This window comes from Parastagonospora nodorum (assembly GCF_000146915.1).
Source record: "Parastagonospora nodorum SN15 chromosome Unknown scaffold_18, whole genome shotgun sequence".
NCBI classification, from domain to species: domain Eukaryota; kingdom Fungi; phylum Ascomycota; class Dothideomycetes; order Pleosporales; family Phaeosphaeriaceae; genus Parastagonospora; species Parastagonospora nodorum.
The window spans coordinates 439,591-451,679 of NW_001884566.1; the positions used below are offsets into that span (position 1 = coordinate 439,591).

At 53.5% G+C, this 12,089-nt stretch overlaps 6 protein-coding genes across 6 annotated transcripts; 2 read left to right on the forward strand and 4 right to left on the reverse strand.

Moving 5' to 3' along the window:
* Window positions 1-188: 188 nt before the first annotated feature.
* On the reverse strand, window positions 189-1,066 carry SNOG_11053 (hypothetical protein; the record flags this gene model as incomplete). Its single annotated transcript, XM_001801253.1, has 2 exons — window positions 189-948; window positions 1,023-1,066. The coding sequence occupies 2 exons, from the start codon at window positions 1,064-1,066 to the stop codon at window positions 189-191; spliced, it is 804 nt and encodes a 267-aa protein (XP_001801305.1).
* Window positions 1,067-1,477: 411 nt separating this feature from the next.
* On the forward strand, window positions 1,478-1,996 carry SNOG_11054 (hypothetical protein; the record flags this gene model as incomplete). Its single annotated transcript, XM_001801254.1, has 1 exon — window positions 1,478-1,996. The coding sequence occupies one exon, from the start codon at window positions 1,478-1,480 to the stop codon at window positions 1,994-1,996; it is 519 nt and encodes a 172-aa protein (XP_001801306.1).
* A 600-nt stretch (window positions 1,997-2,596) lies between these two features.
* SNOG_11055 (hypothetical protein) lies at window positions 2,597-5,617 on the reverse strand (the record flags this gene model as incomplete). Its single annotated transcript, XM_001801255.1, has 1 exon — window positions 2,597-5,617. One exon carries the CDS (start codon window positions 5,615-5,617, stop codon window positions 2,597-2,599), a length of 3,021 nt encoding a protein of 1,006 aa, XP_001801307.1.
* A 2,447-nt stretch (window positions 5,618-8,064) lies between these two features.
* On the reverse strand, window positions 8,065-9,616 carry SNOG_11056 (hypothetical protein; the record flags this gene model as incomplete). The annotated part of the gene is made up of 3 exons (XM_001801256.1): window positions 8,065-8,254; window positions 8,301-9,075; window positions 9,550-9,616. 3 exons carry the CDS (start codon window positions 9,614-9,616, stop codon window positions 8,065-8,067), a joined length of 1,032 nt encoding a protein of 343 aa, XP_001801308.1.
* Window positions 9,617-9,696: 80 nt separating this feature from the next.
* SNOG_11057 (hypothetical protein) lies at window positions 9,697-10,086 on the reverse strand (the record flags this gene model as incomplete). Its single annotated transcript, XM_001801257.1, is given in 2 exon segments — window positions 9,697-9,860; window positions 9,879-10,086. The coding sequence occupies 2 exon segments, from the start codon at window positions 10,084-10,086 to the stop codon at window positions 9,697-9,699; spliced, it is 372 nt and encodes a 123-aa protein (XP_001801309.1).
* A 698-nt stretch (window positions 10,087-10,784) lies between these two features.
* On the forward strand, window positions 10,785-11,954 carry SNOG_11058 (hypothetical protein; the record flags this gene model as incomplete). Its single annotated transcript, XM_001801258.1, has 3 exons — window positions 10,785-10,837; window positions 11,222-11,819; window positions 11,856-11,954. The coding sequence occupies 3 exons, from the start codon at window positions 10,785-10,787 to the stop codon at window positions 11,952-11,954; spliced, it is 750 nt and encodes a 249-aa protein (XP_001801310.1).
* Between the last annotated feature and the right edge of the window lie 135 nt (window positions 11,955-12,089).

Below are 12,089 nucleotides of genomic sequence, written 5' to 3' on the forward strand. Positions count from 1 at the left end.
CGAGACGCGTACAAGGCGCTGACTGGGCATTGTAAAGAGTGCGTCACGGAAGCTGAATTGGAGCATTATCTGCATTGTATCGCAGACATGGATGGGGCGGTGAGTGCATTCAAGCGCGCGAAGGAAGGACTGGAAGAAGATATTTCGTAGCGCATGAATTAGTTTAAACAAAATGGTGGTTGAATAGTCTACAACACCCTCGGCCTCTCCCACACTCTGCCTTCTTGCATTTCAATCCCCGCGTCGCCGACTTTCTCCCCTCCGAGCAGCGTATCGTCCAGCGGCACGGGGCTCGTGCTGACTTTGCCCTCGGGCCCGTCGCCCCAGACGAGATATTGCAGCGCAAGCCCGAGGTCGCATGTAGCCTGGAAGACACCGCATGCTTTGAATGCCCAGGGGACTTCGCCGCTGCTGCTGGCGAAGAAGAACCACATCTTGAACGTGTCGCCAATCACCCAGTTTACAATCACGCTGGGGCGGAACCCTTTGCAGCCGCGGCGGGTGTAGTTGGAGTAGAGTTGAGGGAGCGGCAGGGTTGCTTCGATGGTCAGGGCCACGGCGCCCAGGACATCCGTGTACGGGATGAACATGCTCGTCGAGCTCATCAGCAAATGCATGATCAGTAGCACGCCCGTGAAGTAGCTCAGGAAACTCCAGTACGGGCGCGGCTGCCTCCACTGCCAGAAATCATAGGGCCGTTTGCGCGCGCCGGGTGCGATTTGAAAGGGGAGATGAGAGGGCGCAGGTCGATTAGTCAGCGCAACGTGCAGGCACAGCACGTGTACGACGATCATGAGCAGCGCCTGGATCAGCAGCGATGTGCTGAAGTGCGAGCCGAACCAGTAGTATACTTTGAGGATGCTGGCGAGCAGCATGATCAGCGGGATGTCGAGCGAGAAGCCGGCGGACGAGCGCGTGCGGTGCATCGAGTAGATTTGGTCGCCATAGCTGGTTATCGGGGATGTGGCGATACTACAGGATGTGTGAGTGAGAGAGTGATTGGGAGGGAGCGGGGGACGAACAATATCGGCGCGATGTTCTTGACGATTTCGTTGATGAAGCCCATGTTGACGATGGATGGGTGACGCGGGTCCGGGTCGAGCGGGACGGGGGCTGACGTAACAGAATCCGCCTTGAGGCTTAATTTTCCTCCTTCGATACCAAACTTCCTCGGCGATTTTGAAAGACGTTCGCTGGCACACGCGACAGGTTGCCAATTGCGTGTGTCGAAGCGTGAGCGATGAACGGCAGGGCGATGAAAAAGGAGAAGACATGGCATTTCCCTGCGATCCAGCTAAGCAACGGGAGCACCCGCTGTGGGTCTCCTCGATAAGCCTCCCTTATCAACCGTCAGTCATCTCAGGTCCCTCCAAACCAAGCCATTAACCACCGCAATTGAATGGATTTAACAACTCTATACGCCTACCAAACCCCCAATTCCTCTACTCCCAAGCCACACCCTCCTCCACGCACCACCATGTCCCACACCGCCTTCTTCTACGGCACCCTGATGGCCCCGCCCGTCCTGCACCGCGTCATCTGGGGCTCGCAAGACCCCCCAACACCCGCCCACGCCTCGCTCCTCCGCATCCGCCCCGCCATCCTGCACGCGCACCAGCGCCACAAAGTAAAACACGCCGACTATCCCGCCATACTGCCTACATCCACACCCTCCAGCGTGCGCGGCACGCTAGTCGAGGGTCTGACAGACGGCGATATATGGCGCCTGGATGTCTTTGAGGGCAGCGAGTATGCGCGGCGGAGCGTGAGTGTAAACGTGCTTGCAGACGAGGGAAAAGAAGAGGGTAACGTTGAGGACGAGCAAGTGCAGGCTGAGACGTATATCTGGATAGCAGGCGCGGATCGATTGGAAGCTGAGGAGTGGGATTTCAGCGAGTTTGTCAGGGAGAAGATGAAGCGGTGGGTTGGCGACGAGGGGGCGCAGGCGGATGAGGGGTTCCAGGGTAGGCGTGGCACTGACGGTCGGTATACTTAAGAGTTATTTGTGACTAACGTTATCCGCAGATGTTGATGATGCTGTTAAGGCGTTGGCGGATCCGACGGGTGGACGGGGCGCGAATGGGAATATTTCGCGGCAACTTGAGAGGGGTGGGAAAGAAGAGGAGGTGCTGAGAAGTGCTGTGTGAAGTGTGCGGCAATGGTTGTATGTAAGTCGAAGAAGATGGACAATACATTCAGATACGCGTTACATGGTGGGGTAAGATTTAGAGCTTGAGTATGCGACGGCACTGGAGGCCAGTATGTAAGCAACGCTGGCACATCGCTGACACCATCTACTGATCAACACAGTAAACTTTGCTCTTGGAGGATTGTGGAAGAGGGCAAGTATGGGGAATTGAACCAAAAGTGAGAAAACCGTGATCTGATTCACTAATTCTTGTATTGTGCACATCGCCATTCTCTCGACACGACGAATGTGCGCCGTGCTGTACTAGTTCAAAACACCCTCGCCATGCATGCCGTCCCTGATGTAACTCGCCGAAGTGTAAGATAAAGAAACGAGAGGATAAAACGCCGGCCAAATGCTCACGGAAGACTAGATGTATACGCGTGCACGCTTTTCACACTCTTCAGCTCAAAAAGGAAGTATATCCCCCTTCACCCACGGTCTCTTAGTACGAGGACTGCCCCTCAGTGGCGATGGAGTTTCGCCAACGACATCGTCAGCAACGTCCATCGGGTCGTTGCCGCGAGAATCTACGTCCATTGGCTCAATAGCATCTTCCCCAGCGTAGTCCAGCCCCATTAGTGACTCTCTCGATCCTAGCTGCGGAGGCGCTAGATTCTGCCTTTGCTTGTCGTCGGCGTTAAGTTTGGCGACCAGTTTTTCATCGACACAATTCTCTGGGTCAACGTATCTTCGCTGTATCGTGCTTAATGGGAACGATGAAATCTCTTCAATCGATGGGGCATGAGATAGCGTTCGTGCTGCACGAGGTGACTTGAAATGCTGCTTTCGGTTTGCAGGCGAGCCACGATGCACACTTCGGGGCGATTGCGTAGCCTTTGGTCGGGATTCTTGCGAATCCACAATTTCGATGGGGCGATCGGAATGGCCTTCTTGTGGAGGTGCAATCGGCGGGCTAGCGAGCTTTCGTTCGACCGAAATCTTCTTCTTCGGTAGCGTCCGCAGCTCGTCATCTTCCCCTGAATCCCTTGCCCTCTTGAGCGGACTAATCGATCGACTGGCTGGCTTTGTCTGACGTTGCACACCATTGGTTTGAGCCACTTCGGGCCCGACTTCATGATCATGAAGGGGCAGATGTGACCCTGGTGAGTGCTTTGGGATTCGGACTTCTGGATGAGTGCGTCTTCCCGGTGTCTGCTGTTGCCCAGTGGTAGTGGTGGCAGTTTTGGCAGGCGATATTGACGAAGAGACATCCTGTTTGCTGAGAGTATCGGACAGATCTGCATTAGACACAGACTTTGATGTGAGCGGTTTGAGCTTGAACGGAGATCCCAGTCGCGGCATAGTAGGTTTGTGGGGAATGTCCTCTAACGATTCCCCTGGAACGGAGTGTGCAGCTGCATCAATTTTCGATGCCTCATCCGGGTTCGTAACTTTCGATACTTCTGGCAGCGCTGGCGAGGCTCCAGTCTTAACAGGCTCCACGGTTGGCTGAGGTGGCGCACGACTCACACCCGCGGCCTTCTTGCCTCTCTTCTTCTTTGGTTCCGTAAGCTCTTGTTCAGTCGCGAGTCCAAACAGAATGTCGCGAAGATTGTTCCTCATCTCCGCGGGCTTCAACTGAGGCCAATCCTCTTCTGCTGTCATCTCTCCGAGTAGCAGCTTCGTCTTGAATTCATCAGGGTCTTGGAAGAACCTCTCCGCGTAGCCCATAAGGTAGACACCACAGTCGCTGAAGTTACTCTGCGTGGGGATCTGGTCGCCCTTTGGGTAGTAGCCGTTCTCGCGAATCACTGCCTCCATGCTGCGTCTTTCCGCGCCCTCTGCTGCGACCCAATCTTTGAGAGCCCGCACTGCTGAGCTTCGAGTTTGACTTAACGAGTCTAGGACAATGATGATTGGCTGATTGGGATCTTTCTTAGGTGCTATCGAGCGGCGCTTGGGCTTCTTCCTTGACGATGTGTTCAGGTTGGACAGCACTGTCTTGGGGCCGTCAGTCTGACTGAGAATAGTCGATGGTTCCTGGACAGTGTCTTGCTGCGCTGGCTCTGGCACATGTGAGACGTGAGTAGATGCTTGCTGTTTCTCTTCTCCGGGCCCAGCTTCGCGGTCGATGAGATCAAGCTCCGACTTTTCGTCAAATAAGTTAACGTTGTTGTCTACTTGCTCAACTGAGGGCGCTCGCGAAGAGAGTGGCAAGTTTGATGTGTCACCCAGCTCTGGCTCTGTAGGTTTCTCGGCTGTCTTTGATAGGGCCTGGTCGTCTACCGCCGTGGCTTCAGCCGCGACATCTTGTGTTGAACTGTCGCCGAAATCTTCCTCGATCGCCTTCCGTTTTATGTTACCGATATTGCAGATGATGGCAAGGTACCAGTGAGTGTCTTCATTGATTGGTACAACGACGTAATCGTAATTGAAGATGTCGATCTTAGAGGTCCATCGTTTGACGGCATTGTAATTTATGGAAGCACGCCCAGTGTTTTCAGTAAGTCTACTGTAGAAGAAGGTATTGAAGAAGAAAACCTTGTCCTGGGGAACATTGTTCTGCTTGAAACAATAGATCATGTAAAAGTCGATCAGATTGTCGTTCAGGAACTCTCCCTCATCCAGGCGAAGCAAATCATGGAAGTCGACAGTCGCTCTGAAACGACCTTCATTGAAGACCAGGGGGTCGCGCCACCGCTTACCGAGGCCAGTGACTTCGGAGTACTTTTCAATACTGTTGCCGTGCTCTTCATCTTCAATATCATGTGTTGGTGCTGATGCGCGGGTTGAACGAGCAGGTCGAATAGACGACTGCGTTGTTCCAGCCGATGCTGCGGATGTAAGAGAAGGGGGATTGCGGTTTTGCAAGATCTCGAAAACAGAACGTTTCTTAGGCTGATTTTCGGTGAACACCTCGCCGTCCGCTACCAGACGTGTGTCATCGACGAGATTTGAAGTTCCAACCTTGTTGTTCTTGTTCAGTTTTTTGCTGAAGAACAATCGCATATGCTTTTCTTCTTTGGGCTCAGGAAGACCGCGGCCTGAGAGAGCAGCAACGTGATTATCGCGGAATTCTTCAAAATCTGCTGTAGAAGAGAATTCCAAATCGACGATGCGCTGATTTCCATCTTGATTTCGTGACCCCTCCAGCCGAATGAGACCGTCTTTGTCTAACCAGACCTTGACCACGTCTTGAGGCGTAATAGATGCGTGTGTTTGGTAGTGGCCACTAACGTCATCATAGGCAACAATACGAAATCCTTTTTGCCCATCTGGCTTGAGGTAAAGCATCAGTTCACTGCCCTCGGACCTCGGGATCTGATGGCTGTCGAAGTCGAGATTCCGTGCCCATATGAGACGCCAGCCTTGCGCGGCCTTTGCAGCTTTGGATATCCGCTTTACGCCGCTGTTCGCCGTCTGTGATGTGCTAGATGCTGAACGCTGCTTTTCGGGCTGCGCTGGTTGAGGTTGTGACGCATCCATCGCCAGCTCGTCGTCGCTGATGGGTTCGCTGTTCACTGTTTTATAGTTCCTCCGGAATGTTCCCAAACTTTTACGGTCGCTATGTGACCGCTGTCCATTCACAGGTCGTTCATGCGTAGCGGTGGATTCGTTGATTCTAGCGTTCGGAAAATGGTGTGAGACGGTCGCTCGCGCTTTGTCTGGCACATTTTGCTCTGCGAGTGCACGGTTTGACACGCCTTGCTCAAAACCATTGAAAGATTGACCCTTCGCCGAGAGTCACGACTGGGTTCTGTTTCGTCATCACGGACAAGAACGGGAGTTCCTTGCGGACCAGGCGTGGCAGAACCAGACTCTGAATGTCCATAGGAGAGCCGCCGTTGCTTTTCCGAAGTTCCATGCTTCTTAGACTTTGAACGACCCGACTGCATCTGCTTTTCGATGAATTGAAACTCGTTCTTAGGTTGAGAACCAGACTGCCTTTCGACCACGGTCCGGTCACTGCCAACACTGTGCCGGGAGCGTGTAGAGTGCGAGGAGCATGGAAGACCATTCTGCGGCCGTGCAGGGGTGATGGGCGCCTGGGAATGTATAGCATCGGGTATGTCGTCGTCAACGTCCGCACTAAGGTCGATGACTTCGTTTCCAGCTATCTTCCTCCGTTTGGATGGCGAGGGTTGAGCGAGACATGTATCTTGTTCGCTGCGGATTGAAGACTTTCGAGAAGCAGTGCCCGGAGACCATTTCTCGAGAAAAGCGAGTTGTCCCTGTCCCTGCGACTTGCCAATAGAAGGCCCTGGCCTGCGGGTCGATTTTCCATAGACCTTTGGCTTGGCTGCTCCAGGTCGATCGTAGAGAGTGTCCATAGGCTTGTGGCTGTGATTAGATGCAGGCTATAGCATATTAGCACCTTATTCTGTTTCTCTCATATTAGGACTTCGAGCGACATACCTTGGTCATTGCTTTCTTTTGAAAGTACGAGCCCGGGTCTGGCGCAGATACAGAGTCAGCAGGTACGCTACCGGTCATGTTAGCCATTTCCCTCCGCGAAGATTGTCTTGTATGAGCGCATTCGTACTGAAAATCGCCGACCAGTCTTTTCTCGTCTTCACTTCTACTGTTCTTGAGAAGACTTGAGCGCGCGGTTTTGGTCTGTGTGTCGCGTCGGCCGGAAGATCTGGAGCCTCTTGTAGGTGAGGTGAGATCTATGGGAGCGGTTGGGGCGGGTCGGGAGGCAGCGGGCGAAGGTGGAGAGAAAGGATTCGATGGGAGGGAGCCATCATTTGTCTGGTGCGGCATAGCGTCAGCTCGTTGGTATAAAGTGGTTGAGTCGATCTTTTTCAGAGGGCGGTCAAAAACGCCGAGAGACATAATCGAATAGAGCGAGCGTACGTCGTTTGCTTGCTCGGTGCTGTCTCCAGCTACGAATCGAGCTATCTGCGAGAAGATAGACATTAAGACCGAGTGGTGCGGGGCGGGCGAGCGATCATGATTCGGAGAGAGAAGCGGCGCTCGGGGGAGTTTTCAAGAGGTTCAAAGCGCGATTACGCGCGGCGGGGTACGCCGTGGTGAAGTTGAGTCGCGCGACTCAAGGTGAAGTCGCGATCATGCATGCACGGACCACCTGCCTCGAACAAGCAGTTACGGGAGCAGGACAAACGAAAGTATGAAAGGGCACAAGAGCATTTCGGATGATGCAGTAGGTGTTACTTCAAAATCCAGTAGCTATTCATTCCAAGCTTCTGCTATTGTGTACATTTGCGCCTGCAACATCGCCGAACAGGACTCGATTCCGTTCGTCCATAGCCCACGTTACGCCAACCAAAACCAACTATACAAAAGGCACTGAAGCAGCTGGATAACCCCGCATGCAAAGCGAAAACCCAGACCACCTGGTGTAAATGCTGTCAACCAAAATGAACGCCGTTACCTCTCGACTGACAATGTCAGACAGCGGGTTATTTCGTTTGGATCGCAGACCAGAAGGTGATCCACCCTGACCGTATCCACTGTACAAGTATCTGCATAGCGTCGGCCGCTGGCTTATGTTCTCGTCCATGACCCTTCGCTGGATCCATTCATGTGATCCACGCCCGAAGCAGACTGCAAATGATCACAAAAATGCAGGCCATATTGTACACGATAGAGCGACTCAAGTTGCAGAAGGAAATTCGTACGATAGAGGGATCCGGTGACAATGGCTTGCTCGAGCTCCTGCCGGAGATGACAGGAAGCGTAAAGCTGAGAAACCCTGGGGAGCGACATCTATGCTTTGCGAATGTACTTTAGCCAACGTTGTGTGGACACAAGGCAAGGCGGGTATCCTGCATGGTGGGATAGGCGCACAACTCCTGCTCGTCGCAGTTGTGTGCAGCCGGTGAAAGTCTAATGAGCGCACAATCGCAGCGCCCCACTTCACATGGCTGAACGTACATAAACGAAGCGGAGACATAGGCAGGGAGCATAATCTATGACCCTCCCAACGCCTTGTCCCGCTGCGACTCGTCTGTCGAGGTTACTCTCCGCTTTTCGTGGCCCTGGTGGTTTTTCTCATGGCGCGCTTGGTCTATTGCTGTTCTCTGCGCGATGCTGTCGTCGTGACTTCGCCAGACGATTTGCGTACCATCCGGCAAGTTTAGAACGCGCTTGACGGTTTCCCTGTTTTAGTTAGCGTCTGAGCAACGCACTGAATGAAAGAACGCACCGAATCTTGATATTGCGTCCGCCGTCGTTCTTGGTCCAGATGCTGAAGACGTCTTCGCCGCTCCGTACACTCAATACGATGCCGCAGACCTCCTCTCCAGCCTCCAAGAACTGGTCACCGACAATAGCCATGAGCAGCCACTCCCAGTAGCGGTCCGCGACTCCCTTCTTGAGGCGCATAATCCACTTTCCTCCTCGTTTGTTCTCTTCGTCCTCCCAGACTGGCCGTATTCCCTGTTTAAATACGTTGTAGTCGCTGACAGTAGGGAGACTAGACGGCCGCTTGAGGTGCGAGAAGACTTTCCAAAACTCTTGCGCTGTGCTAAATTTGAACACAGGTTGTATCGACTTTTCGTAATCGCTGCTCTTGGGTGTAGGAGGGCGGAACCATACTACCCAGGTGCACTTGAGGGGCCAAGGCGCCTTCGGATCAAGCTCTCCGGACGAGCTCATTGTGTCTTCGGGTATCGATGTGGATATTGACTCCTTTCGTGCGCTGTTGAAAATCTTCCCAGGCGGCCTTTCCTTCTTGTCCGCGGGTGTTGTTGGTCTGGAGGTAGAAGTGGTGCTTGCGGCGGTCGTCTTGAAATCAAAGGCCGTGCCTGGGGTCTTTGGTGTCTTGGCCGCAGAGCCAAAGGATGCAAACGCACCAGACCCAAGGCCAAACGCCGAGGAGCCTCCGGTTGTTGGAGAGGCAAGACCGCCGGGCGTCAGTGGGGAGACACCGTTGAAAGGATTCCTGCCACCATGCGACGAGTCGCCACCAAATCGCTTCCCTGTAGAGAAGGTGCGCTGGGGATGGTCGGTTTTCTCGTTCTGTTGTTCGGAATGCGACATAGACAGAGAGAGCTTGCTAGTGCTAGAGCTCTGTTAGCTTTCGCAACCTGCATGTGGGGGACCGGCAGCATACTTGGAGCGACGAGTCCAGAGATTTTCCCTGTTGTCCATGGAGATAAGCTACAGTATGCAACAGCAAGAAGAGACAAGTTACACTGCTTTTGGCTTGGTGGTGTGAACGAGTGAACAAGCAGCAGAGGATCAAGTCAGATGGGCCGATGTATGTCGATGTGCGGGGTGTGCGGTGTCCAGTATATCGCGGGATAGGTACAATTGCGGTTCAAAATGGTAGTGCAGTCGCAGGGAGTAGTGGCGTGTTGCGGGACGGGCGGCGGAGGAGTGGATAGGCGGGGTGTTGTGGTTTGCGAAGCTGTATGGTGGTGCGTGTAGAGAAAACGTTTGAGATGGTGCACCTGCCCGAGTGGCTTCGCCCAAGCGCGCGTCTTGCGCGGCAAAAGGTCTTGGCGCCTCGGACTGCATTTTTCTCGCGTGCTCCGCCCTCCGACCTTTTCTCCTTCAACATCGGCCTCCTCGTTCAACAATCGCCAGCTCGAACATCTCTACTCAGCTGGCGACTCCGAAGCTGGCCCAGAAGGAGCCAACCCTCTTCTAAAACCATCGTCACGAGGGCCGCCTTTGCGGCTTCCATGAAGCGATGATGACCAAATAGCAGGGACATTCTTTGTCACGCGCACGACGCGTTGAGTGCGCATAACTCGCGTTTCTTTGTATGTACACGTACCTGGATTTACGGCGTCGTGCTTGTCGGGATGACGGTCCAATGGACCACTTCTGGTAAACTGAGTCTCAGCCAGAGCTAAAGTATTGCATTCGTGCGATTTCTTGGTTGAGTTTGAAGCTACAAGGCATTGTCTGAACACTTGCTGAGCCTCATATGTCCTGCATTCTCTGCTTCGAGCATTGCTAATCATTGCAAAGTTGTGCGCCATGATGGTGTTTTTGCGGCTCTAGTATAGTGTCATTGCTAGCCTGATGGCAGTCCTCCGGCGAACAATGCCGCACGCGGTGGAGACATGATGGTAGACGAATCTATATATACACGTGCCAGGCCTCGGGACTGCAATATGACTCTCCTGTCGCCCGAAAAGACTTCGATGCCCAAGCTAGGATGTTAGATAGAGCACTACGAATAGACTACGCGTACAAGTTCAGATACACTTGCAGCTTGGCTAACGTGACCGCTGTGAAACTTGCGGGATATACCTAGGTATGGCTGTTTGTCGGTGAAGCATACTACATGTTCCAGTGTTATCAACTACACGGAATGCAACCTGGGTGCTACAGTTGGCTTCATGCTCGACCCGAAGCTACCTAGGTATGCGCAGTGTCTTGCCGTCGCATGAGAAGCCCATCGGTTATGTGTACTTCAGACTGTCAGTTCCTCAGCAATACCTGTTGAATTTCCTCCAGGATTGACAACCTGCCATACTGGGTTCATTGGCTATGGATACCGGACTTCACATGACAGCCATGGATATCGCGGTTGTGTCAAACATAGCGTTTGCTGGGATCGCATATCCTAGAACGCTCGATCTGGAGGCAATCGCGGCAAGCAACAGCAAACATAGCCTGCGGGGAAAAGGTGGCTGAATAATGACATGCATGCGTCGGCTGTGAGGTACTGCACATGTGCGTCATCGCGCTCTCACTGCCCAGCCAACGAGACCCCACCACCACATGGTACTTTCCTTCTAAGCCGACTTGCAACCGACGAGTACCCTCTTTTCGACACTTCATAAACACGACTGTCCCCTCACTCTGGTAGATACTTCCGACAGCGCATCTCAGACATTACAGCGTGTCACCCCACATTCCCGCTTCACGTGCAACAAACACAAACCTGTCTGCACTGGCGATACAACATCCGCCCTATCAAACCACCCACCACCGGAACAATGACGGGAGACTCGCCTCAGATGCATTCGCCAAGCTCGCATCCTGAGCGGCCCAAGGGTATACACTTGCCGTGCAAACCCGTCCGTAGGAAACATGGCTAACAAAGCATCTAGGCATCCTCAAAAACTCAAACTCATATCGCTCGAACTCGCAAACCTCCCCTACCAGCGAAGTCGCGCCGCCCCTCAGTCCGCCAAGCGAGAGGCCAGCGCTGGGTCGCGAGCTTTCGGAGAAGGAAATTGTCCTCGAGAACACGCTGCGCAATGCAGGTGCTCATCGTCGCTCGTCCTCGAACCCTCGCGGCCCACCATCAAGGCGCCAATCAGGCGCAAGCCCCCACCTGGACGAGAACAACCCACAGTTGAAGTGGGACGAGGTCAACTTGTATCACAACGAGCAGAATCGCGACAGCACGATGAAGATCGACGAGCCCAAGACCCCATACGTAAAGCAGTACGACCCCACCGAAGATGAAGAGGAGGTTGAGATGCTGGACGCGGAACAGATCAAGGTCGATGAGCTCGACTCCAAGCTCAAGCGAAAGCCCAAGATCGACGAGATCCCAGACTTCGACCTTGGTGAGCCGGAGCTGCGCGCACGAGGCGAGTCGCAAACACCAGATAGCGAGAAGCGTGTCATGGTCGATGAAGATGCCGTTGGAGATGACGGATACCACGGTGAGCTCTTGCCAAACGCTACAGAAGAGGAGCGCGAGAAGCATCGCAAGTTTGAAGAGATGCGCAAGAAGCATTACGAGATGCGGAATGTACGGGATATACTTGGGTAAGTGAACATGATGCAGCCTCGCCTTCATATTACTGACGATAGTTGCAGACACCCAGAGGACGAGGAGGACGAGGATGAAGCTTCGAAAGTTCCTCGCGTGCCCAATGGTCAATAGTGGTGGGGTGTGCCAGGCTGCTAGGCTTCCCAACAGCTTTGCGCTACCTTGAGCCTCTTTCACGATTACGACGGACATGATTTTGTACTGCATACTACCCTTTCTTTTTGCGGCATCACGACGGAGTTCTTGATG